Source organism: Dermacentor andersoni, chromosome 5, assembly GCF_023375885.2.
Source record: "Dermacentor andersoni chromosome 5, qqDerAnde1_hic_scaffold, whole genome shotgun sequence".
Classification (NCBI taxonomy): Eukaryota; Metazoa; Arthropoda; class Arachnida; order Ixodida; family Ixodidae; genus Dermacentor; species Dermacentor andersoni.
The window spans coordinates 164,187,389-164,211,308 of NC_092818.1; the positions used below are offsets into that span (position 1 = coordinate 164,187,389).

General features: G+C 44.5%; 1 protein-coding gene across 1 annotated transcript in view; it reads left to right on the top strand.

The window, feature by feature from the left end:
- Positions 1-20,245, top strand: part of LOC126531558 (sodium-coupled monocarboxylate transporter 1-like) — a 43,211-nt gene extending 22,966 nt beyond the window's left edge. The window contains exons 7-17 of the mRNA XM_050179121.3: positions 1,040-1,113; positions 3,277-3,417; positions 5,183-5,312; positions 5,902-5,990; positions 9,369-9,478; positions 9,851-9,918; positions 10,834-10,920; positions 13,066-13,226; positions 14,566-14,663; positions 15,571-15,701; positions 16,367-20,245. Coding sequence (XP_050035078.2) covers positions 1,040-1,113; positions 3,277-3,417; positions 5,183-5,312; positions 5,902-5,990; positions 9,369-9,478; positions 9,851-9,918; positions 10,834-10,920; positions 13,066-13,226; positions 14,566-14,663; positions 15,571-15,701; positions 16,367-16,477 — 1,200 coding nt within the window. The 3' untranslated portion in view covers positions 16,478-20,245. The remainder of the gene's footprint in view (positions 1-1,039; positions 1,114-3,276; positions 3,418-5,182; positions 5,313-5,901; positions 5,991-9,368; positions 9,479-9,850; positions 9,919-10,833; positions 10,921-13,065; positions 13,227-14,565; positions 14,664-15,570; positions 15,702-16,366) is intronic.
- The last annotated feature ends 3,675 nt before the right edge of the window (positions 20,246-23,920 follow it).

Sequence of the window (23,920 nt, forward strand, 5' to 3'; positions counted from 1 at the left end):
TCACCCTTATTTGTCTCGGTTCACAATTGGAAACAGGGCGCCGTTGTTAATGTGAAAATGAATGTTTTATTGCGATAGCGTGTTCAATTGCACATCACATCAGCGAAAAGGTGCTTCATCTACGCGTGACATGCGCATTTCTTTTCCTTAACTTGCGTCACACTAACGTTGGCAAGGAACGTTATTCCTATAGACCTAAGACTAATGGGCTTCAACTTAACAAATTTATGGCTGAGTGTACCAAGTAATGTTGTACAGTGTACCAACATGTTATAATTAATCGTATTGAAATTAAAGAGTGCGAAAGAAATTTCGGTATTTGAAAGAGAACAACTTTCGAAATGAATTTTTAAACTCTGTAAGTCACTTTCATTGACTGTCATGTTTTCCCTAAGCATTTCGCTCTATCTTGAGCTTTGTGCTGTTCATCGCGACCTTGTTAAAGGCGCTGTTATAGAAGCACCGTGCAAGCACTTCCAGATGTAAAAGTGAATCAAGAAACAAAACAAAAGGCGTTACAGTGGCGTTTTGTTACTTCGTTACCACTGTGAAAACTTACGAGGTTTTACGTGCCAAAACCACTTTCTGATTATGAGGCACGCCGTAGTGGGGGACTCAGGAATGCTTGACCACCTTGGGTTCTTTAAGGTGCACCTAAATCTATGTACACGGGTGTTTTCGCATTTCGCCCCCGTCGAAATGCGGCCGCCGCGGCCGGATTCGATCCCGCGACCTCGTGCTCAGCAGCCCAAAACACTTAGTGGAGCTCCACAAATTGCGCGAAGTAATTCAAGACAGAGCGGACAGAAAGAAAAAGAAAAAGAAAAGAGAGAGCGAGAGAGAGGGAGAAAAAGAAAGAAAAGCACTGTTGTTGTGGTACTTTGTTACGTCCTTGTTTTGTTCAGATTTCTGCAGCCACAAGCAAGGCAAGTGTGTAGAACATAGGACTAAGTTAACCTACCATAGCGGCTGCATATATAAACAGACAAAGAGGTACGTGTGCTTTTCTAACTTCTGTTGTTGCATGTCATTCTCACAGGGCTTGATGATCACTGGTGGGCCTGCCGCCGTTTTCGACACCGTGGACAAGCATGGCTTACTTGAGTTTTTTGAGTAGGTATACATATGCATGTCACTTCATCAAAGCTCTGATTCTACGGAACGTGCGCATCACGACTCTATCACATTTGTATCACTTCGTGTAGAGTGGTGCATGCGCACAAGGTCTGGAAAAATCACTGGAAGAGCGGCTGAAAGTTTCCGAGCTATAAAATATAAGTTTGCCTTAGATTGTCAAATTACAGGTTGGGTGCTCAGAGTTACCTTTTCAAGCTGCAGAAGCTGTCTTAAGCGATTTCTTTAAGAAAACACTGCTAAAGATCTAAATAAAAAAAAAAACATGAACTATTCCACTCTGCGAAGGTGAATGGATGACCAGCGAAGCTGTGTAGCACACGCCAAAGAGGTGACACAGAATTTTGAACAAAGGTACGAACACATTTATTGACTTTATCGGCGCTCATCGTGAGAAAAGTACGCACGTACACTTATTTTTATGTATCCGCGTGCATTCGTGTTACACATTCGTTATATACATTCGTGTTTTCATTTCGCGAAATATTGAGACAACGAATGAGAGACTGAAATCACCGCACCGACTGGCAGTGGGCCAGTGCCGTCAGCGCCTTAGCAGAGGGAGGGGCAGTATGGGAACGCTGGGATGGTGAGCGGCAGCGGAGCCAGCTGTTGAAGAAGACGAGGACGAATGCGCGAGCAATGGCACGAGCCATTGCTGATGATGATAGTTTTTGGTCACACAGAGTTGTTGACGGACACAGAACCCTAGCCATAAACAACTTCTCTGTAAAGAAATCTGGGGTTTTGCGCGCCAGACCCACGATCTGATTATGAGGCACGCAGACTGAAATTCGAGGCATACTGTGTGTGAGTTGTAAGGTGTATAGCTGCAGGTGATGTCTCGTGAAATGGTGACGATTCCCATACGCGCCTCATGCACGAAAACAACATGAATAAGAAAACAATACTACATGAAGAACTGAGGGTCGTACTACTGACAAATTTAGACAATGCTTGTTGAAGAGCACGCACCACTATATACAAGAGGTATCAATATACGATGTAGTGCGTCAGTAACCAACATTTGCTCCCCAAACAGAAAAATTACTGCTCGTGTATAGCTGTACAAACATATGGAAAAAGCTTTATTGTTTATTTATGTTCCTAATTACTTTGTTATCTATTTTATATATGCTCATTTCGTTAAATACCTTTGAAAACAAAATTTGCAGTCTCACTCTGGATGCATGGTGAAGAGGGAAGGAAGGAAAAGCGTTGTTTGCATAATAGCCAAAGGCACCAAAAATATTAAAAGTAAATTGTACGTGTGGAACGAGATATAGCGAGTGCAGAGAGCAATAATGGCAACCATTCAGTTACATTTACGCAAGTCGTCTTACTTATAAAACTATCTGTTGAAGTCCAGTCCTTAAGGCACAAATGGTTAGCTAGAGAACACAACATTGGTCACCACTTGGGCACTTCCGGTAAGCTACACATTACCCCAGAATTGCCAGATGCATAGCTTCGTCTTCGAATTGTACAAACAAGCACAAAACAGGGTTGTCATAGCTGTTATCTGTCAGGAGACTACGTGTGCTTCCGGTAGCATAGCAGCACTCCGTTGATGCTGCATGACTCAGAAGTTCACTGTATGACTCGGCGTTGTAAGTCGTTTCTTTACATCCATTAACACCTTAACAATGTGTTCGATGTCCTCCGGCACAGGGACTACAAAGAACGTCCTTAATTTCAACACTCAACATTATACAAGAACGGCCATCCCTTCATTTAGAGGGCTCGTCCTTGGCCCATGTACTAGCGCTACCTATGCATCTCGCGCAACAAAGGCACTTTTGTGTTTCCTTAGAGACACTGGTCTCTATGAGGCACTTTCGTAAGTGTTAAGTGCAAAAACACCCCCGACACATCTGTAAGCAACCACGGTTAATACTAGCACTCGCTGTCTCTATGCTCGCCTAACAGCATGGTTTACTAGCCGCCGCTCTCATTATACCGCACGTGCTTAGCCGACATGGCCCTGCGGTAGGACACCAATGCACCAGAATATCAGCAATAAGAGTGCATCAGCTCAGAATACCAATGCACTACAGCGCAGTGACTTGCGCGCCACACCGCGGTTGCATCGACGGGGTTGTATGCTAACGAATTCTCTATGCACTGCTTCCCGACGGCAAGCATGAGCTTCAACTTTCAGAAGACGTTCACCTTCTGGGGCGTCGTCATCGGATCCACGGTCACCTGGACCATGGGACTGTGCACCAACCAGACCATGATTCAGCGCTACTGCAGTCTCCAATCCATCAACAAGGCTCGCGCGTGAGTATGCGCACTTACACCTGCGGTGCTCGATGACTTTGTATCGCACGGGTACAAAGTTATCCTGAGTTACCAAAGTAAGTTATACAAAGTACCGTACGTACTTTGTATCGTACGGTATATGATGGCGCGTTACCACAGCACCGGTCGTGGTGACAAACGTAACCTCAATAACACGTGGGAACAACTTAATGACTGCGACTATAGACGGACGTAATCACTACGAGGCAAAGCGACTGTGTACTTCAGAAGCATCTTTAAGAGGACGGTGTCACAGCTACTCGCAGGTGACGTGCAACTTGGTTGTTCATCGAATCACAGCTGCTAGGTGCAAATAACAGCCCCTAAAGAGACACGTTAAGAGACAAAGCCGGCAACATCATTACTAATATGGATTAGATAGTTCAAGTGGCTGAGGAGTTCTATGGAGATTTATACAGTACCAGTGGCACCCACGAAGATAATGGAAGAGGGAATAGTCTAGAGGAATTTGACATCCCACAAGTAACGCAGGAAGAAGTAAAGCCTTGGGAGCTATGCAAAGGGGGAAGGCATCTGGGGAGGATCAGGTTACAGCAGATTTGTTGAAGAATGGTGGGCAGATTGTTCTAGAAAAACTGGCCACCCTGTATACGCAATGCCTCATGACCTCGAGCGTACCGGTATCTTGGAAGAACGCCAACATAATCTGAATCCATAAGAAAGGGTGCGCCAAAGACTTGAAAACTTATAGACCGATCAGCTTACTGTCCGTTGCTTACAAAGTATTTACCAAAGAAGGGCGTCAGGCAGCGAGATACGATCTCTCCAATGCTATTCGCAATGTGTTTACAGGAGGTATTCAGAGACCTGGATTGGGAAGAATTGGGGTAAGAGTTAATGGAGAATACCTTAGTAACTTGCGATTCGCTGATGATATTGCCTTGCTAAGTATATTGCCTTGCTGATATTGCCTTGCTATTGCCTTGCTTCTGCTTTGCCTTGCTAAGGCAAAGCAGAAGGGTTGGTCTAAAAATTAATCTGCAGAAAACTAAAGTAACGTTTAACAGTCTCAGAAGAGAACAGCAGTTTACGATAGTTAGCGAGGCACTGGAAGTGGTAAGGGAATACATCTACTTAGGGCAGATAGTGACCCCGGATCTGGATCATGAGACTGAAATAATCAGAAGAATAAGAATGAGCTGGGGTGCGTTTGGCAGGCATTCTCAGATAATGAACAGCAGGTTGCCATTATCCCTCAAGAGAAAAGTGTACAACAGCCGTGTCTTACCAGTACTCACCTACGGGGCGGAAACCTGGAGGCTTACGAAAAGGGTTCTGCCTAAATTGAAGACGACGCAACGAGCTATGGAAAGAAGAATGATGGGTGTAACGTTAAGGGATAAAAAAGAGCAGATTGGGTGAGGAAACAAACGCGAGTTAATGACATCTTAGTTGAAATCAAGAAAAAGAAATGGGCATGGGCTGGGCATGTAATGAGGAGGGAAGATAATCGATGGTCATTAAGCGTTACGGACTGGATTCCAAGAGAATGGAAGCGCAGCAGGGGGCGGCAGAAAGTTAGGTGGATGGATGAGGTTAAGAAGTTTGCAAGGACAACATGGCCACAATTAGCACATGAATGAATGCGAGAAAAGTGATTTGTTTGTTCCCGTGCGTAGAAGACGAATAGAGTGACCTAAGCGTTTCCTGAGGCATCATACAACAACGTGATTTCCACTTCTTGTATGAAACCACTGTTCACGCAACAGGCTCCCATTCGCAGGGCGCTGTACGTCAACATGCTGGGTGTCGGAGGAACGCTGACGTTATCTTCGCTCTGTGGTCTCGTGCTTTTCGCGATTTATCATCAGTGCGACCCAGTGAAGGCATCCGTCATCAACAAGTACGACGAGGCAAGTGAAGAACAGCATGGACATTTTCTGGCCAGCTTGTAAGAACGGGCCTGACCGTGAGAATGCAGCCAAAAACGCTACTACTACTACTACTACTACTACTACTACTACTACTACTACTACTACTGCTTATTATTATTATTATTATTATTATTATTAGTAGTAGTAGTAGTAGTAGTAGTAGTAGTAGTAGTAGTAGTAGTAGAAGTAGTAGTAGTAGTAGTAGTAGTAGTAGTTAAAACGATAATAATTGTTACCATCCTTTCAACAATTATTTCTTTCCTATAATGTAGAAACACCTTTGAAAAATGCTGAGCGTTATGAGTACAGAATTACAAGTCAACAGAAAAGATACAATTACACGCTACTGTGTATTATATATGCAAACACATTCAAGGATACCTTGCCCATGTTGAATGCCTTTTCACTTTACATTCATTTACTACAAGGTATCACCACTTATTCTATTGTCATATCGTAGCATCGTTGTCATAGTAGTATCAGAACTTCATTTTAAACAAACAGGAAATAAAGTATCGACATCGCTATGCAGGTCAGTTGCTGACGCTGAATCCCCTTTTGGTCGCAGATGATGCCGTACTTTGTTATGGACTCCCTGGGCCACCTACCGGGCATGACGGGACTGTTCGTCACGGCTGTTTACAGCGGATCACTCAGGTACGACGGTCACGTAGCTTTATCACTAGACGCAGGTTAATAAAATGTCTGGCCGATCTTTAAGCACTTAATACGCTGGTCAGAACGAGCGGAAACAACTATAGGGAAGTACTAACACTAGCAACGACAGTAAGTCACAGTGCTTAGTCCACTAATTCAACAAATCGAGAAACCTAGTAAAAAGCCCGAGATCCTACAAGCCGTGTCACTGGATCGCGGCGAGCAGTACTTAGTTCGTGCTACTGATGCGAAAGAACATGTAGAAAAAAAAGCCCTGTTAGCATCAGCGTCATGTGAGTATTTCAGTTTTGGAATAACTGCTAGGAGCCAACAGACAACGACGCCAAGAAAAAAAAATACAGTAGAAATAAGCGGTTTCCAGCTACAGATAATTCGAGATTAGGGTTAGGTTTACAATAATCTTCATATACTTTTTGAAAAACACACAGACACAATTCGCAATCTTCAAATCTAAATGACACGAAGCTTAAATTGTTTGAGTTGGCGAGGTAGCATCAGCTGTGGATGGCACGAGCACAGCCTCGTCGCCCGCAGCTGTTAGCTGTGCGTCACGATGACGAAGGCGGTATATGATGCTCGTCGAGGGAAGCATGTTGAGTAGAATGGTACGCACGCAGAAGTATACGACACATATCTAAATATATTAAGGGCTTCACGCCCCTCGCGTCACAGTGGCACATCCATTCTGCGGCCTCGGCTAAGGATAGGCACACACCGAGTGGCACATTACAATGACCGAAGCTATTCGGGCACATGCCCAACGACCCAAGTTGTCTCCTCGGCAAGACAGGAGACAGCACAAAGTCAGTTCCCCCAAGTTGTCTATACATATATCCGCAAATACAGAGTGGCATTTTTTCTTTAGCTGCACCAAATTTTTAAAAATTGATTGTGCCAGTTAGCACAATTCTAACCCTAAACCTGTGGATGCCGGCGCAGTATGTGGACAACTCATTCCGCCGCAAACGAAGTAATGGTGAGCAAGTTTTGTCTCTACCACGGCGTAAGGAATATACTCTTTATGTGGGGACACTACAAGGCTTCCTTGCGAGGCGCAAATAATCGACCAGACAATGTATCTGCGGTGTGCGCCTGTCGACCCTCTGGCGAGAGCGACTATCTGTCGGCAACTTCAAGAAGGAAACGGTTTATCTCCAGTTCCTATAGCAAGCGGCGGTTCACGGGAATCCGAATTCAATGACATATCAGTGCTCATACTGCTAAGGTGGGCGCTTTTTTCTCTCCGTCAGTGACCTAATTTCACCACGTTGCTTAATCACTTTCCGTGAAGCGGCACGGTTGCTGTGGCACCGAGATATAAAACGTTTTTTGTCTTGAAGCATGCATCGTCCCACCGATAGTCACTACCGTCAGCGGACCGACGGGCGCGCACCGTTGGAAACTTTGTCCTCAAATAAAGAGTATTTCTTACACCTTGGTTTCTACTACACACTCTTAAGCAAAATTACACCATTTTGAAGTACAACGATAATCGTCATCTGTCTTGTCCGCATTTCCTTTCTTTAACGCGGCGAGCCCGGCACTTCCCAGTAACGAACGGCATGCGCGTTAGCAGCATGACATAGCATTCCCGACAGGAAAGTAGCGGGCGCGGCGTTTTCAAGAAAGGAAAAGCAAGCAAGGCAGATGACGATTATCGTTGTGTGGCAGAGATACACTCCAAAGAGTGTAACTTTGCCTAAGAGTGTAGCGAATATTACGGCTGCACTCTTAAACAATATACACCCTTCGTGGCTTATCTTGCCAAACAACAATAATCGTCATCTGTCTTGCTTGCGTTTCCTTTCTTGAAAACGCTGCGCTGGCTACTTTCCTGTCGACAATGCTCTGTCAAGCTGATAACGCGCAAGCCGTTTGTGACTAGGAAGTACCGAGCTCGCAGCGTTAAAGAAAGAAAATGCGGGCAAGACCGATGATTATCATTGTGGGACAAGATACGCTCCACGGGGTGTAAACAATTATTTTAAGAGTGTATAGATTCTGAGCTCGAACGATAGCGAACGACGAGCTTACCAGCCAAAAATTCCTCACGAGTCGCTCGATAAATGCTACAGACCAAGCCTCATTTGGAAAGGCTATCTAGACAATGTGCGACGAAGGCTACAGTGGGACGCAAAAGGTGAATATTGATGGCGCCTATGGTGCACATGTGCTCTTCAAGTGATAAGGATGACAAAGTAGAATCAAGTTCGGATAAAAAAAGCCGGGCATTGAAACTGAGAGGTCGGTAAACCGATAATAGAATCACACACAAAAGAAGAACAGGTTTGCTCAAGCGCAGAAAGCTCAATTCAGCTTGGAAAAAGGAAAAAGTTAACGGCGATGCCTCCTCCTTTTCTGCTTGGACGCCTGCGCAAAAAATCTTGGTAACCCGGCAATGAATACTGTGAAAAATATAAATGCGCAATTATGTTAATTATTCAATTAATCATTTTGATTTATCACAGAAGTAATGGCCGCCTCATCGAGTAATTGGGTTATAATTATGCTATTTACCAGAGGCAAATTTTAAAAATTTGGTGCAGCTAAAAAAGAAAAACGCATGTATCCGGGAACGAAACGACAACGAACGCAAAACGCCGGGGAAGCCGGAAACGCCGCATATTTGCGCGTTGTTTTTTTTTTGGGAACTCGGTCCTCCATGGCTGCCGGACAACTCAAGTGGTTGTTTGGTCGGTAAAAATTTTAGTGGCGCCTTCCGTCCCAGTCAGAAGCACGGAGAAGAAAAAGCAGGCGGTTTTCTGCTGCTGCACATGGTCGCATAGCGCATCAAGTGACGCCTCCTTGAAACATGAGGAGAGCTCATGGAAAGCTTCTGCGTTTGGCGCACGATTACGAAATTTCCAAGCCATAACTTGCGCTTACCGCCACGGTTAGTGGAGTCGCCAGCGCTCCCGGCTGCAAGCTCGTGCAATAAATACGCCCGAGCGTGGTCCAACTTTCCCACGCACTCTTTAAGGTTCGTCATATGAGCAGAAGCGCACTTTGAACTAATGCATATTTGCTTGATCATTTCAGCTCATTTTAGAATAGGCGAAATGAAACCACTGTAGCAGACGCACCCAACCCGAAGTGACTGTAGAAGCTATACCACTTGCCTATCATGTGACGAAGGTCTACACCTCTTTCATATTTTTTTATGACTAAGCTTCAAGGTTTTCAAGTGACACTCTCTCCTATTTTTTTTTTTCCTTCCTCCATTCTTCCACATCCGCCACAATGGCCAGGCTTCGTGATTGGCGCTGCCTAACACTGGCACATTTCCGAGTCCCTCAGTTCACCGTATTCTTTTTCCGTGATATAAGACTGCATCGCTTTCTAATGTCTTTATTTCAGCACGATGTCGTCTGGCTACAACGCCTTGGCCGCCATCACGTGGGAAGATTTCCTAAAGCCCAAGCTCAAGTTGTCTCCCAGGGGTGTCATGTGGGCAACGAAGGCGATAGGTGCGTGTAGCACTTATCATATAGTCGAGCTTCTACCCTATATCGCAGTTGAACTCTATTCCAGCATTGGCACCAGTTCATTTGTACTAAAATTATCAAACCAAACTCAGTGACGTAATGCGAGGGGAACACATACTCAGCACTTGCGCCCGTATTCGCAAATTTTCTCTCACGTATAAATGCAATACACGATCTGTGATCGCCGTGGGGCGATTGTATGCTATCGTGCCTATCGGTATGAGCAGCAGTCGCACGAATGGCCGTATAAATATTCATTTTTTTTTTTTTTATGTAAGACAATTTTCTTGTACGGGCCCTAACCTTCTGTTATAGTTGACACCACCCGGAACCTGATTTCTGCTTCCATTTCAGCTGCCGCCTATGGTCTCCTCACGGTGGTCATCGCATTTCTCGCAGGCACACTGCCTTCCATCCTTTCGGTGAGTCAACCTGAATGCGCTGCTTCGAATCTGGTCAAGCTGCTCGCCAATTCATCAAAACGTCGTATTCATTTGCTAAAAGTAGAAACTGAGCAGGACTAACAGGACAAAAGGGACAGACATGAAATTCAACGCACGGCGCCACTTCATAGTTCGTATCTGAAGTATACTTCATACTTCATAATTCATGTCCGTCTTTGTCCTTTTAGCACTACTCAGTCTCCCAGTGTATGTCTGACCAAATAGCACTAATTTATGCCTTTATTCTATTTGTTAAGTGTCACATGATTATATTAAACATGTTTATCCAAGTGTAACGAGAGAAAGAGAGAGAAAGGGGGAGGGAGGGAGGGAGGAAAGGCAGGGAGGTTAACCAGACTGAGTCCAGTTTGCTACCCTACACGTGGGGAGGGGAATGGGGAGTGAAAGAGAGAGAGAGAGAGAGAGAAAGCATGAGTCTATACCGCACTTTCACATACACTAAGTTAGGTGTAGGGTGTCTATAGTCGGGCACTCAAGTCTGTTGCCTTCAGGTAGTAAAAAAGCGCTCGAACTGCTTTCTGGGCTAATGAACTGTGAGGCCAGGCTCCCAAGATCCTTGCTTCTGTAAATGGCCTGTCATCCAGTCTATTCAAGGCAAGTGTAACGGGAGATAACCGCTGAGTTACTATGGCCGAACATCTTGGTAAAATCACAGCCCTTCTCAAATATGGGAAGGGTTGAACGAGTGGTACCAGAGAGGTTGATGCAGTTGTTGAGACTGTAACGCGGCTCCACAGCCCTGCCAGCGTAGGCATAACTCACATACTCTATTTTTGTTTATCTACAATTCTACATTTGCACATACATCATTTGCATCGATTTGCACTATAGTGCAAGACCGTATGTGAAAGTGAGTCCCGCTTTTGTTCCCAGGCAACTTTCGTCACGACTGGGTGCTTCGTAGGCGCTTCCGGAGGCATATTCTTCCTCGGTCTCTTATTTCCGTGGTCCGAAAGCGGGGTGAGTATTTTGGCTTTGAGCTGCCAACGATTTGCGATTTCATTTCCTATTCTTTCACAGTGTACCACGCAAGTAACGATAACTGAGTGGACGCACATTGCCGAAATTCGAGACCTGGGCCGCGTTCGTCCTATAAGTGCCTCAATATCTCGCAATTCAATGACAATTAACGTTGTAATCCAAGCAGGAATAAGTTCCAAATGTCTATTCTTTATTGGCACACCCTAAATGCCCTTTCCGGGCGTTATATAAGGAAATTATAGTAAACGAAATAAAAAACCGTACACAAGCTAACAGTAAAACTACGAAAGCAAATGTATATGTAAACGAACATACGTGTTTACAAATCAGGAAGTAATTAAAGGCACTAGACACGGGAATTAGAACAGGATCATCAACCGATGTTCAAAAGCTTTTCAACATTTCAGCATAAGATATTCAGCTTTTGAACAAATGTGTCACAGTTTATTTCGGAGACATCATCTTGTGGCAAGTTATTCCGATGACGAATGGCACGAATTGGTGGTCGGTATTATTTGCCCTGACAAGTAACCCTTGTCGAAACGAAAACTTTAGCCTGTGACAGCCCTTGTTCTAGCACTGTTGATGAGCGTTATCTTATGTGAAATATAACGGCAGAATTCCGACGAAAGCCGTAGCAGTTGTGGCAATTACTCACCCTTCAAGGACTTCTCAGCCCTACCTCGAGTATACAAAAACTACCTCACAACACGGCCTTACCTACTTCGTTGCAGTGAAAAACATGAGGAAACATACATTAATGGCTTATAGTTCAGTAGGTGCGTGGCACTATAACGTACAGCCATTTGCTTTGCATATCGGTTATGACCTTGGAGTAACTTGTCTCGAGTTCCGCATGACTTCTTTCAAGGAGTATAAAGCAACAAAGACGCAACCGACGAGAAAAAGCACTATCGCTGTGAAATTGCCGGCGACACCAACAAGAAAGCACGCATTGCCGAGACCGTTGCCGAATCGGATGCGCAGCTTCCCAGGACGGCGTCACAGTCACGCTCGCTAAGCGTGGTTGAATGATACTGCAAGTGCGTGAATCACTCGGTAGAAAAAAAAATAATTCGAAGGATGCGGCTGCAAAACTAGGCATACGCGGCTAATTGTGAAAGGGTCGACTATACGTGTGTTTTCGGGATGCAAAAAAAAAAAAAAGAGAGAGAGAGAGAGAGCGGCGAGACGGTTACAGGCCATTGGTTATTTCTCAGTAGCTGATTTTCCTATTTGAATATACCCATTTTATTAAAAAAGGGAAAGAAAACAGATTTGTTTGGAGCTGCGCTTCTTTTATTTTTAACTCCACAGAGGTGGCGCCGTGAAGCGGTCGCATATATAGACGGATATCATATAAACCGGCAATAACTGAAACCAATACTTCGTCCTATATTCAGCGCATCGATTTCACTGCTCGCAATGCTCCCGATGTATTCACGGCCTAACTGCGTTTCATGCACAGCCGGCGTCCAGTAGGCCACGCACTGAATGGATTTCGGCTGCGGTTTCTGCACGGGCATACCGCAATACGAAATTAACTTGCCGATGCTGCTAAGAAGTGGCACCCGAATCAGGACGCGCGCAATGTGCATACGACGACTGCTCGAAGATACCCACTATCGAAAACGGAGGAGCAAGAACGTCTGTCTGAAGTATACGCCGCTGCTGCCACTTTTACGCCGGCAGATAAGCAGGGCACAGTCACTCATTGCAGTACGTATTAGTTTTGCGCGCGGTCGTCGAGCGCCGACTAAGTGTCATGACGTAACCAGCATAATGCTGCCTCTTTCTACCTCTCCAGCATCTTCTCATGTAGCAAAGAGTATGAGCAATTACGTATACATAGGGTCAAAACCTTCTACCGGCATTGTGGTGTATGGTGTCATCGGCTACAGACGGGAAAGTTGGCATTAGAAGAGGGCGCCCGTGTCTGAGTCTTAGCATTCTTTAGTGTGTTCGCATGCCGGGATGCTCATGGAGACACCATTTGGCAAATATGAGCACGACGTTGTGCTCTGTACTGTGCATACTGTACTGTACTGTACTGACAGGTCTGTTCGCAGTGTACATAGCTGATAGGCACCGGCACTCTTTCATTTATTTTTATTTTTTCTGCAGACCGTTATCATGTCCATGTTAACGGGCATGGCATTGTCCTTCTGGGTGGCCATCGGCGGCATGGTCTACCCTCGGCAGCCTGTGATCGCGCGCACCACGGTTGAAGCCTGCACCTTCAACTACACGCTCAAAGTGCCCCCTCAGCGAACATACCACTCCGGGTGAGATGTGCTGATAGGCACGACAGACGTAACAGCGCTATATTTGTTTTGTTCATTTACAAACGATATTCGCACTGCTTGTAACAACCAATGTGCTATGGTTGCTTACTTTTTTGTATTTTTACATCCTTCTGTAATTAGGGCGACCTGCGTGTATGTTCTGTTCCTACATGCTCACTGTGTGCCTTGCTTTACTTTCGTCCTAGTGGCCATGCCATCTTGCTGTTTCTTTCTTCTTTACTTCCCTTCTCCTTATCTTCAACCTCCTTTTCTATCCCCTCTTTCTTAAAGAGCAGGCAGGCTTTGTGGCCCTCTCGGTGGCAGTTGCCAGCCTGCTTCTTCCCTACTTCCTTCTCTCGCTGTGTATGTGTGTTTTAATACAAAATAATAATAGTTTAATAGAGATAACACGAACTTGAAAGAGTGGAGAAGTCGCGCTTATCTGATTTTTTTTATTTGTTTACTTATTGGGCAATGATAGTAGCGTTGTTGTTTCTAGGAGTGAATGCTGTCAGTGCCCTTGGTGAACATATTCGTCCTCTGTACAAAATTTCCTTTCGTGATTTTAATGGCGTGAGTTGTAATTTCTCATATATCAACGCACTTACAGACATTTTAGTGATTATTTTGACTTACATTGTACAGAGAGAAAGAAAGAGAGAAAGGTAAAGGAAAGACAGGGAGGTTAACCAGAGATTATCTCCTGTTGGCTACCCTGTACTGGGGGAGGGGCTAGCGGATGCCCAATGACAGAAAACAAGATCCTTGGAAACTGGCGTACGCGAACATCAGCGCGATCCGCTATGAAGGCGCTGCTGCGGTACGGTACTTAAAAGACACAGGACTTTCTGACAAATTGTGACTGTACACTGGGTGACGTATAGGATTGTACGGTGACACTGCGTAACACTAGGAACGCCTTTGCGGGCTGCATGACAATGCCCGCAGAAGCAGTCCGTGTGTACATTGTACAGTATATCCAAGTGCGCACGTATGTCCAATCGAAGAAACTTCAGAGCTTGCCGTCGTGTTGCTGTTTTCTTTTGTATTGTTCAGAAACATTTGCAAAAACTGCTGTATTGCTGGAATGCTCTCGTGTTATCTCTTGTTGTCCCCTTTTAAAAATTGAACAGTTTATTGTTGGCGAACTAGCTGCACCCAATTGTGTCCGATATTTTCAATTTCATCCGAATATATAAATCTAGACAGACTAACCTACTGAAAACTGCGCAAAACGTGATGTCCTGTTTACCGTTCCAAGTGTGCTTGATCATCAGACACGCGAGCCCTCTACACTCACTAATGTGTAAACCATGTTTCGTTTGTTCCTTGTTTTCAGTGGCCTATACGACCTGTACCACGTGTCGTATATGTGGATCCCAGCAATCGGCTTCCTCTCCACAATCTTCGTAGCTGTATTTGTCACGCTTATTCGTGGTGAGTACCAATGTCTTTGCAATGTCTTCCAGTGGTGCGACTTGCGACGAAAATGTCACGTCACAGGAAGATGGCCGTCAAATTCAGTACACCTTATGCTTGCGAAGCTACGTCATGCCGCGTTCACCCAGTACTGAAGCTCGTAGCGATTTTTCCTAATATGTACGAATTTTTTACCTTTCGTCACCGCCCCTTCACGTTATACAATGTCGGATATGCTTACATTTCTTTCTTTTTTTTCGTATTCATGTTTTTGACAGATTGTCAAAAAGTGACAGGCGATATTTGAGATTTTAACTGGCCTGAGAGACCAGGCCAGTTAAGCAGTCGTAAGAAGCATTCATATTCATCTGGTGGCGTTTTTTTTTTTTCGTTGTCACTTTGTCTGTGTAGATAACAGAGCGGGATAAAGAGAAACGTTGACACAGGACGCTAGGTTTTTACTTCTGCGCTGAGAAAACGTTACCGTTAGTTAATCACTGGACTGTTGGTCTTGAACGGTTAATTCGTGGGGTTTACATTCCCGCACAACAGCTAACTGGCTATGAGAGGCCGTAGGAAAAGGCTCCGTATTTTATTTTTTTAATTGCCCAGAATTTTTTTTTTCTTATCTGCGCCCAAAATGCAGTGCACGATGCTGCCTTGCACCTCGATCGGAATGCGGCCGCCGCATCCGAGACTGCTCCCGTGAACTCGCGCTCAGAAGCAAAACGGCATGGTCAACGCAAGGGTAGAGAGAAATGCGACCCGCACTGGATCAACTTGTTCTAGCTTACCTATGTTAGAATGCTGTTACTGAGAATACCTCTAATAAAGACAGCTAATGTACCTTATTTAAAGGACCACGACCATATCGGCACACTAGCTGAGAAGAAAAAGCGACTGTCGTTTTCATGTTCCCACGCAGGTACAAAGAACTCGGCTGATGTAGATCCAAACCTGTTAGCGCCGGGAATTAGGGAGTTCTACATAAGGACGAGGACCAAAGAGGAACCAGAGTGCACCAAGGAACAAAAATGCGTGCCCGCGAAGGTGGAGGTAAGTGAGTGACGCCTTGATAATACGAAAATAACCAGGACGCCCAAAGAAATGAAGGGAACATAAAAACAAATTATATTTCGGCCATGCTACTGATTTAGAAGAGCAGCAACATATGACGCCCTAATGCACGAGTACTTTGCGTAAATCTGGTTGGTCACAGCTAACGAGTCATAGCGAAGCCGTTTGATCGCTCCATACGCTAAAGTTCGCGTAGATAACATTTACGGCACGCCGATTGAAGCAAGATGCTAAAGCAGCGCCTCTCGTAGCTGAAGCAGCCGGTGGTGCCAGTGCTGCTCCCCCGATCTCGCCATAATGCGCTCTGGACCTTACGCGTGAGCACCCCACGAAAGCTTTGCAGCGCGTGCCTTTCATCGCCCGCGCAACAGTCCAGAGAGGCAATTTTCCCTCTCCCCAATAGAAATGTCCAGAAGCCGTCGCAGGAGGCACTCCATCGTTGCAGCGACGTAACGAGAGAGCGACAGAGAGGTGGAGAGAACAAAGTTAAATATATTTCAGGCACCAGTCCCAAGCTTAGCGAAGTTTCAAGTCCTACCACACTGAATAAGTAAATGAAAAATACGGCACCTTACTTGTAATTATGCTAGCAGCAGCAGAGTCGATACTGGTCATGCATACACATGCCCCATTTCTTCTTTCAGGACAGGACCACCGAGAAACCGGAGAAACTCCGCGAGATCGTCGGCTACACCAACGGTCACGTGAACTATGCTATGACCAATGACGACGGCGCGGAACACACGGCCATGTAGGCGTCGAAAAGACTGTGATATTTAAGGCTGACGAACTGTTTACATCGTTTGTGCATACCTCGGTTTATCTGCCTCGAATTGTAAATGTACATAGCACTCTCGCAAAATATGTTGCACGCCTTGCAGTGGAGTCGGTACAAAAAGAAAAATGATTCGGGGCTGTCGTTTTCAGGCAACGACCAAATACTGTAGGAGGCATCTGGCAACCCTATAGGCGCAGTGTCTCGCTTTACGATCTTTTACTCAGCCTCCTTTCGGGGATCACTATACTGTGGGAAACGAGAATACTTCCAGGTTTTTGCTGCACGTTTCCGACCTAGCTCGAAGGACATCTTACTGCCGTTTTTTATTCTCTTCACTGCACAACATCATCTCAAAAGTACCTATTCGTCCAGCGTCGAGATACACCGAACGCTTCCTGTCACTTTCCGTCATAAAACTGTCATGTTCTCCTTCTCAGTACTCAGTGTGACTGGGATACTTTTGGCACAACGAGACTGCCACGAGACCTAGCCAGGTACTCTTTCGAAGCGAGCAAATCTGAATATTCTACTCAAGTACAGAAGCTCGCGGTTTTTAGTAAAGGCGCGAAACTGGAGACAAGTTTCTATAAAACGTCAGCGCACGAACTAAGGTATAGTGTCGAGACATTCGAAAAACTTAAGGATTGCAAATATCCACTTAAGTGCGCTGAAGCAGTTGCAATCCTAATGTGTTGGTCATCCATCCATTGTGCAAGCTGATTGCACTGCCAAGTCTAAGTTCGGTCTCATATTTCTTCCTTTTCTACGGCCCTCATCAGAAGCCACAGCACGCAAGAAATTTTATATGCGCTTTCGCGATTGGCTCTTACTTTTTTTTCTGTTTCACTGTGTCGTTAATCGAGGATGCTATTGCCAGCTCTACTTCACGCGAACTAGTTCTGTAGACGAACTCTGTAGATGGCATGTGAACAGTGTCCATATAGACGGCAAGGATAAAAGCGACCCCCAATTTTTGGAACTAATATCGCTCCAATCTTTTTTTCCTAAATCTCGAGTCCCCTTTCTTAAACAGCCACGGTCAGCCATGTGCCCATCAGCTGTATGCCCAAAGAGATGCGATTCACAGACGAACGTAACGAATGGATATGGCTGCCCCTCAACTGTTTATTCACTGTTGGTGCGACATTTGACCGTTTATTGAACTTACATGCATTCACCTCACCAAGCACAGAAGTTGCCTCATTGACAGGTGATTGTGCTTTGCGACAGGTTTCATTACCAAGCGCAATCCATCTGTATAAAGGTCACGACTAACCTATGATTATTTACTAGTCATTGCGCTTGCAGGAGGGCATTTACCAAATAATACTGCAGTCAATTGCTACGCCAAATAGCTTCGAAACGGCAAAATGAAATAGGGCAGAACAATACACAACTAAATTACGTGCGGCTACGTTAATATTATTTTCTTTTTCATGCCGTTAATTTCTTTTGTACTCTATTAAACCAGCATCAAGAGAATGCTATCGGTATGAAAAAAGAAGTTAACCGTTTGAGAACTAGTGAAAAAGTTACAAGTTACAAAAGCACTTGTGAGTCAAGGCCAGGACATTTCGCAATGTTTCTTTCTTTCTTTCTTTCTCTCTTTCTTTCCGTCTTATACTTTATTTCATTTGCACTCTCTATTTAATACATTACAGTAACTTGTCTATCTCAATCCCAGGTGCCAGCATCTCGTACATGCTGTCTTTTAAAATTTTGTCTTAGCTGCCTGCTTTCGTTTAAAAAGTAGTTGAGTTTGTCTTTTTTTTTCTGTTATTATATTCAAGTATTCCAGACATCTGTATCAACCATACTTGACCACCGCGCGACATGCAAAAATTGTAGAGTATATCGTAACCTGACTCCTTTGCTGTACTCCACCTATATACTGACTAGAGTGTGTGGGTACTAATACCAGACAGTGATAGTGAAAACGTCGTCTTATAGTCGGAATAGCGAACTTTATCTAGGCAACGAAAGAAGACTTAAGCAAGCGTATACTGAGAGACATGAATGTTTCCGGAGAGACTCCGAACATAAAAATAGGTCGTTGAGATGTCGAAAGAAGTTAATGTTTTCACAATACCGAAAAAACAAAGTCGAAAGAAGTTAACGTTTTCACAATAGCGAAAAAAAAAGCATTTTTTATCGGCTCGATAATTGAGACAAGAAGCAAGAGTGAAAGCAGAGTAGTGACGCCGCCTTCAAGTTCCCGCACTATAGCTCACCGCGACACCATGACATTTGTCGGAGGACTAGATTGAACCATTCTAAAGAAGCCAAAAAGTGAACTTAACATGTTTCGAAAGCTTTTGCGACACTACAACGACATAAACGCATACACAAAAATTATGAAATTCATAACGTCACGCTAAGGTACTGGCGCTGAGCTTTTGGTGCGAAATTCAAAAAAAAAAGGGGAATTTGCCCTTCATTTTCTACTCTCATAATCAACCTCCTGCCTCTGAATTAACAGAAATAATGTTTTAAAAGAATACTTCGTAGGTCTAAACTGATAAGTGTTTTTTTTTTTTTTGTCAAACTAGTGTCCGAAGTGAGCTTGCTTGCTTAGCTGGGAGAATCAGAAAACAAGTGTCCTGTTTGGGCAGCGCTACTCAAAGTTCAATCATATTTTGTCGAGCTACTGTTTGCTTTTTTAAGAGACTTTCAGCGCGAGTTTTATTATGATACTCTCAGTTGCTCTCGGTATTCATGCCTTACTATATAGGACCTCATTTCTGGCTTGGGCAACCGCAAGTTCCTACAATGGCATATTATTCAACCTCTTTAACTCTTGCAGTAGATATTCAATGTATGCTCAAGCGAGACATCTGTTGCGGACCAAAAATGAGTGTTTTAACTGCTGCACAATGCAAATACAGTCACAGTGCGGCCAGTATTGAGTCGATGTACATAGTACAATAAAGAGGCACTGAATATAATATGGATTATTTAGTGCCCCTCGAGTGTTGTTAGGAAGATATTTTTATTTTATAACGTACCTTTTATACTGTTCAGATGCTTCCGTTATATAGAAACACCGAATGTAGTAAAATGAGTAAAGGTGACAATCCACATTGTTGGTTGCTGTTGATAATGTTGTTCTGCAGTTCTCCCATTGCTTGTGTTGAATTGAAATTGCTAGAGCACTCTTGCAGGCCTGCCTCGACGAACCACTCGAACTTCGCCCACATCGCACCATTCGTACATCGAGCACTATCAATAAACAATCGCTTTTTGTATATACGCCATTTCTAAGCTGACGAAAGAAATAAAATGTTCAGCATCGTTTTAGCGTTGGTCGTTCTTATTCATGGAACAACTAAGAGCGTAATAGTTAACGTTCTTATTTTCCCGAAATAGAACATAAATCAACTTCAAGGAATGAGCCACGAAGTGATCGAGCTGTGTTGCCCGCTCCACAAGGTGGCTCCGATAAGTAGAAGAATATATGACCGCAAGAAAAGCGTATTCATCTTTGCGAATAATGTTAATTGTGATTTTTTTTTCGTCGCAGTTGATCGAGGAAGATAGCTAGGATTTGCATGTTAGAATGTTGTAAATTACAGATCATGAACTTTCGGAAGCTCGAAATGCTCCTACCCACTGCAGAGGCTTAGAGGCTATAAAGTTGCGCTGATAAACATGAGGTCGTATTTTGGATTCCTGGCCGCATTGCGGCAGGGGCGAAATGATAAATAAATAAATAAATAAATAAATAAATAAATAAATAAATAAATAAGCGTTCGTGTACTTAAGATCTAGGTGCATGTTAAAGAACCCCAGGCGATCAGAATTAAACCGGTGTGCCTCATTATCAGATCGCGGTTCCGACACGTAAAATTCTAAAATTTTTACTATTTTTTTCAGTGAAATGCTCCTTTACCGCACGCCGAACGTGCGATGTCAACGATGCACTTCGCATAAATGTTCTTATCAGCACCGCATTAGTGAGCGTACACCTCCTTTCTTTCCATCGTCACACACACACTCAAGTGAAGAGCATTCTACGGTTTTTCACTGGAATCAGGTAATTAACTAAGCAGTTGCGACTAAACATTCTTTACGTCCCTCCCTCCTCTCCCCGCCATATGCCCGTATTTACAGAAGTGCCCTCAAGACTCCCACTAGAACTGTTCGCAGGGCAGCTGCCAGGCAGTCGCGATATCGGACACTAAAGTGAAAAATGATTTCTTCTGCATAAGTAAATTACCGTTCTACAACACCAGAAACACCACTCTTACAACGATAAGACGTTTGGTAAGCCAGAAAAAGCGCAAGAACGAAATACGGGTGGCGATGCCTACTTGAGTTCCCGCACCTGGGGGCTGTGACGTCTTGGATTTTGATGGCATCTTCTAGGGCCTACTAATTATACATAGCGGTACAGATTGACTACATTATGTTCTAAAGGAACCAAATATTAAACATGGCAACTTTCGGGAACCTTTACTCAGCCAACGCGGCCCAAATGCGAAAACACATTTTGGAATCCCTGACGTCACGTTGACGTGCCGGCGCTGGGGTTTCGGCGCGAAATTCAAATACTTATACTTGGACCTTCATTTTCTCATCTAATAATCAAACTGTTCTTTTGAAATGACTGCATGCAGGGTCCTCAAACAATGCTTCATTAGTCTAAACTTATTTATTGCTTCGCTTTAGTGTCCCTTTAACGAAGGAAGCCGGCTCATTGAATATAGCGTTTGCTGATTAAAACCTTCTTGAATTCGGTTCCAGTTCTATAAGGCCGCTCTGCAAACAAGCATCTATGACCTTCTGCAGCATTCTAATGACAAGCATTGTAATGACAGGTTCGACCACACGGACTTCAGAGAGCGGTGCCCGCTCGCGCAGCGCTCTCTCAAGTCCAAGCAGTCGAACGTTCATGCAAAACGGCAATGAAATTGTACTCGACATCCATATGACGTTGATAGCCTTATTCCGCCTTTTTCAACGCTATATAGAATGTCCCAGCTGTCATGCACCAAGATTTTAAAATGTGCATATGCCACGTAGCTGGACAGAACCAAGGTAATGTTGTTTGGCGTCGCTTGGAGATACCCGGATTATTTTTTGCATTCCGTCTAGTCAAAAATTACTCTTCATTAATTAATCAACTTCCCAAATATTATAATTAGATGAAAAGTGTCAATGAGAAACTTGCAGAGCGACATGAAGAACTCCCGATACAGCTTTCTGTTGCTCAACACGTACTCCATAAAAAGTGTTTTTCCGAGCGTGAAAGAAAGCCGCGAATACACGGAAAGTGCCTCCAGCAGCCAGTCGCGCGGCGATCTTGCGAGTATTCACGAGCTTCTTTCACGCTCGGAAAAATACTTTTACGGAGCACGTGTTGAGCAACAGACAGCTGTATCGGGAGTTTTGTATCGGGAGAGAGAGAGAGAGAGAGAGAGAGAGAGAGAGCTGCCCTGCCCCGGCGAAAGAGGACGAGAAATCAATAGTAATTCGTGAGTGCTGTTTCTCGACGGGTGGCTGCCTTCGCTAATAAATGCACGCCATTGCGATTGGCTTGCGTCTCTCGCGTAAGAACTTTTCTTTAGGATACTTCGTGAGTGCTGTTTCTCGATGGGTGGCTGCCTTCGCTAATAATATGCACGCCATTGCGATTGGCTTGCGTCTCTCGCGTAAGAATTTTTCTTTAGGATACTGGCCTATCTAATTTTTTAAACGTGCGTCGACGCTCCGCAGGGTGTGCCTAGCGGAATGTGCCATAGTACATATGCATACGATAGATTTAAAGCTTGCAGAGCGCCTATGTGGATATCATGATGCGCGTTGCCCGCACCCGTATATGGATTTTGGGCCAAATTCCCAAGGATTCTCGTTCGTAGGTGTTCTTTCTCCGTTGGCCGGCCGCCTTATATAATATGTCCAACGTAAGGATGGGCGGGAACTTGCTCTTACGAACAATTCAAGCGTGCGTTTTTGTGATTATAGGCACAGTTGTCCCCGCAACAGACCATGTTACTAAAAGGCAAGGGAATCGGAGCGAGAAAAGTGAAGATTCAAGCAAGAACAAGCGCAAACTGCCAGCTGCAGGCACCTAAACTACGCTCTGAATCTTGAGCAGTCCTGAATGCGCTGCGCACGCCTCCCATAAGGACAAAATTGAACTATTGACTCCGTGATCCGCGCTTTAAGTTACGCGTGGGCATGGTCAGGAAGAGGGTCTAAAATGAGGTCGTTACGCCGCGTACGAGATCTCGGAGACCACGTTATAACTGGCTTCGTGCTATCGTTTCACGCTTCTGCGCCAGGCGGCGGCACAGCCACGCCTTCGAAAATGGGTGTTCCGAGTCCGATTTCACAAGTCTTCCTTGCAAGAACGGTTTGTCATGGCTTCTGCCATCGCTAGTCGCATTCTTGCCATCACTAGTGGTGGGCGCTTGTTATACCCTAATCTCGAAATGCAAGTTCCAGGCTTTTAATGCGTTTATATATATATATATATATAGTCATATCATAAGAAGCCAACAAACATGTCGTTGTTTGGTGGCTTCTTATGATATGACTAATAAAAATCGGGCCCCTCGGTTAACCCCCTTTCTTCTCGTTAATATATATATATATATATATATATATATATATATAGAGAGAGAGAGAGAGAGAGAGAAGCAGAAAGGGTATTGTATAACACTCTCGCCTCCCTCCCTCCCTCCCCGATCGGTCTGCAACGCGGCAGGCTGTCTCGTTGGTTGGTTGATACCCAAATTTCTTCACTTCGAAATTTTGAATGGCCTTCCTATATTTGTTTACCCTCAATGACGGGTGAAAAGAAGCAGTCGACACCATTGCAAGGTATCCAGGTATCCCTCCTTTACGCCCTTTTCAAGTATACAAAAAAATATAAAAATGAACAACATGTTAACAACGCCAGAAGCGTTGTCTTTTAGCAAATGCCCCTCGTTTAATGTCGCAAGAGAACTGGGTCTCGAGAAAATCAAGCCATCTGATGTAATCACCGTACTTCCTTCACCAAAAATATGGCACGATAATTTCCTGCGAGAAATGTTGACCCATGTGCATCTTTCTGGGTTCCGGAAGAAACGTCCCCGAAAAAAAGTCCCCGAAAAAAAGTCCCCGGAAAAAAAGTCCCCGGTAAATATGTCCCCCGGAAAGTATGTCCCCACTTGCGATGTAGGAACAAAGGTCCCCACTGCAGATGGGTGCCCTGAAATGCTGCTGTATCGTCCCGCCTTCAATCCCCCCATTCTTTATTTCTCATTGAAAAATGAAATCCCTGCAAATAGAGAGAGGGAGAAAATGATGCATAGAATGGCAGGGATGTTAACCAGAGGCAGTTCCGGTTGGCTACACTGCCCGAGGGGAAGGGTGATAAAAATAGAAGGAGAGCGGTAGGGCGAGAGAGAGAGAAATAGAGACGAAGATTGCA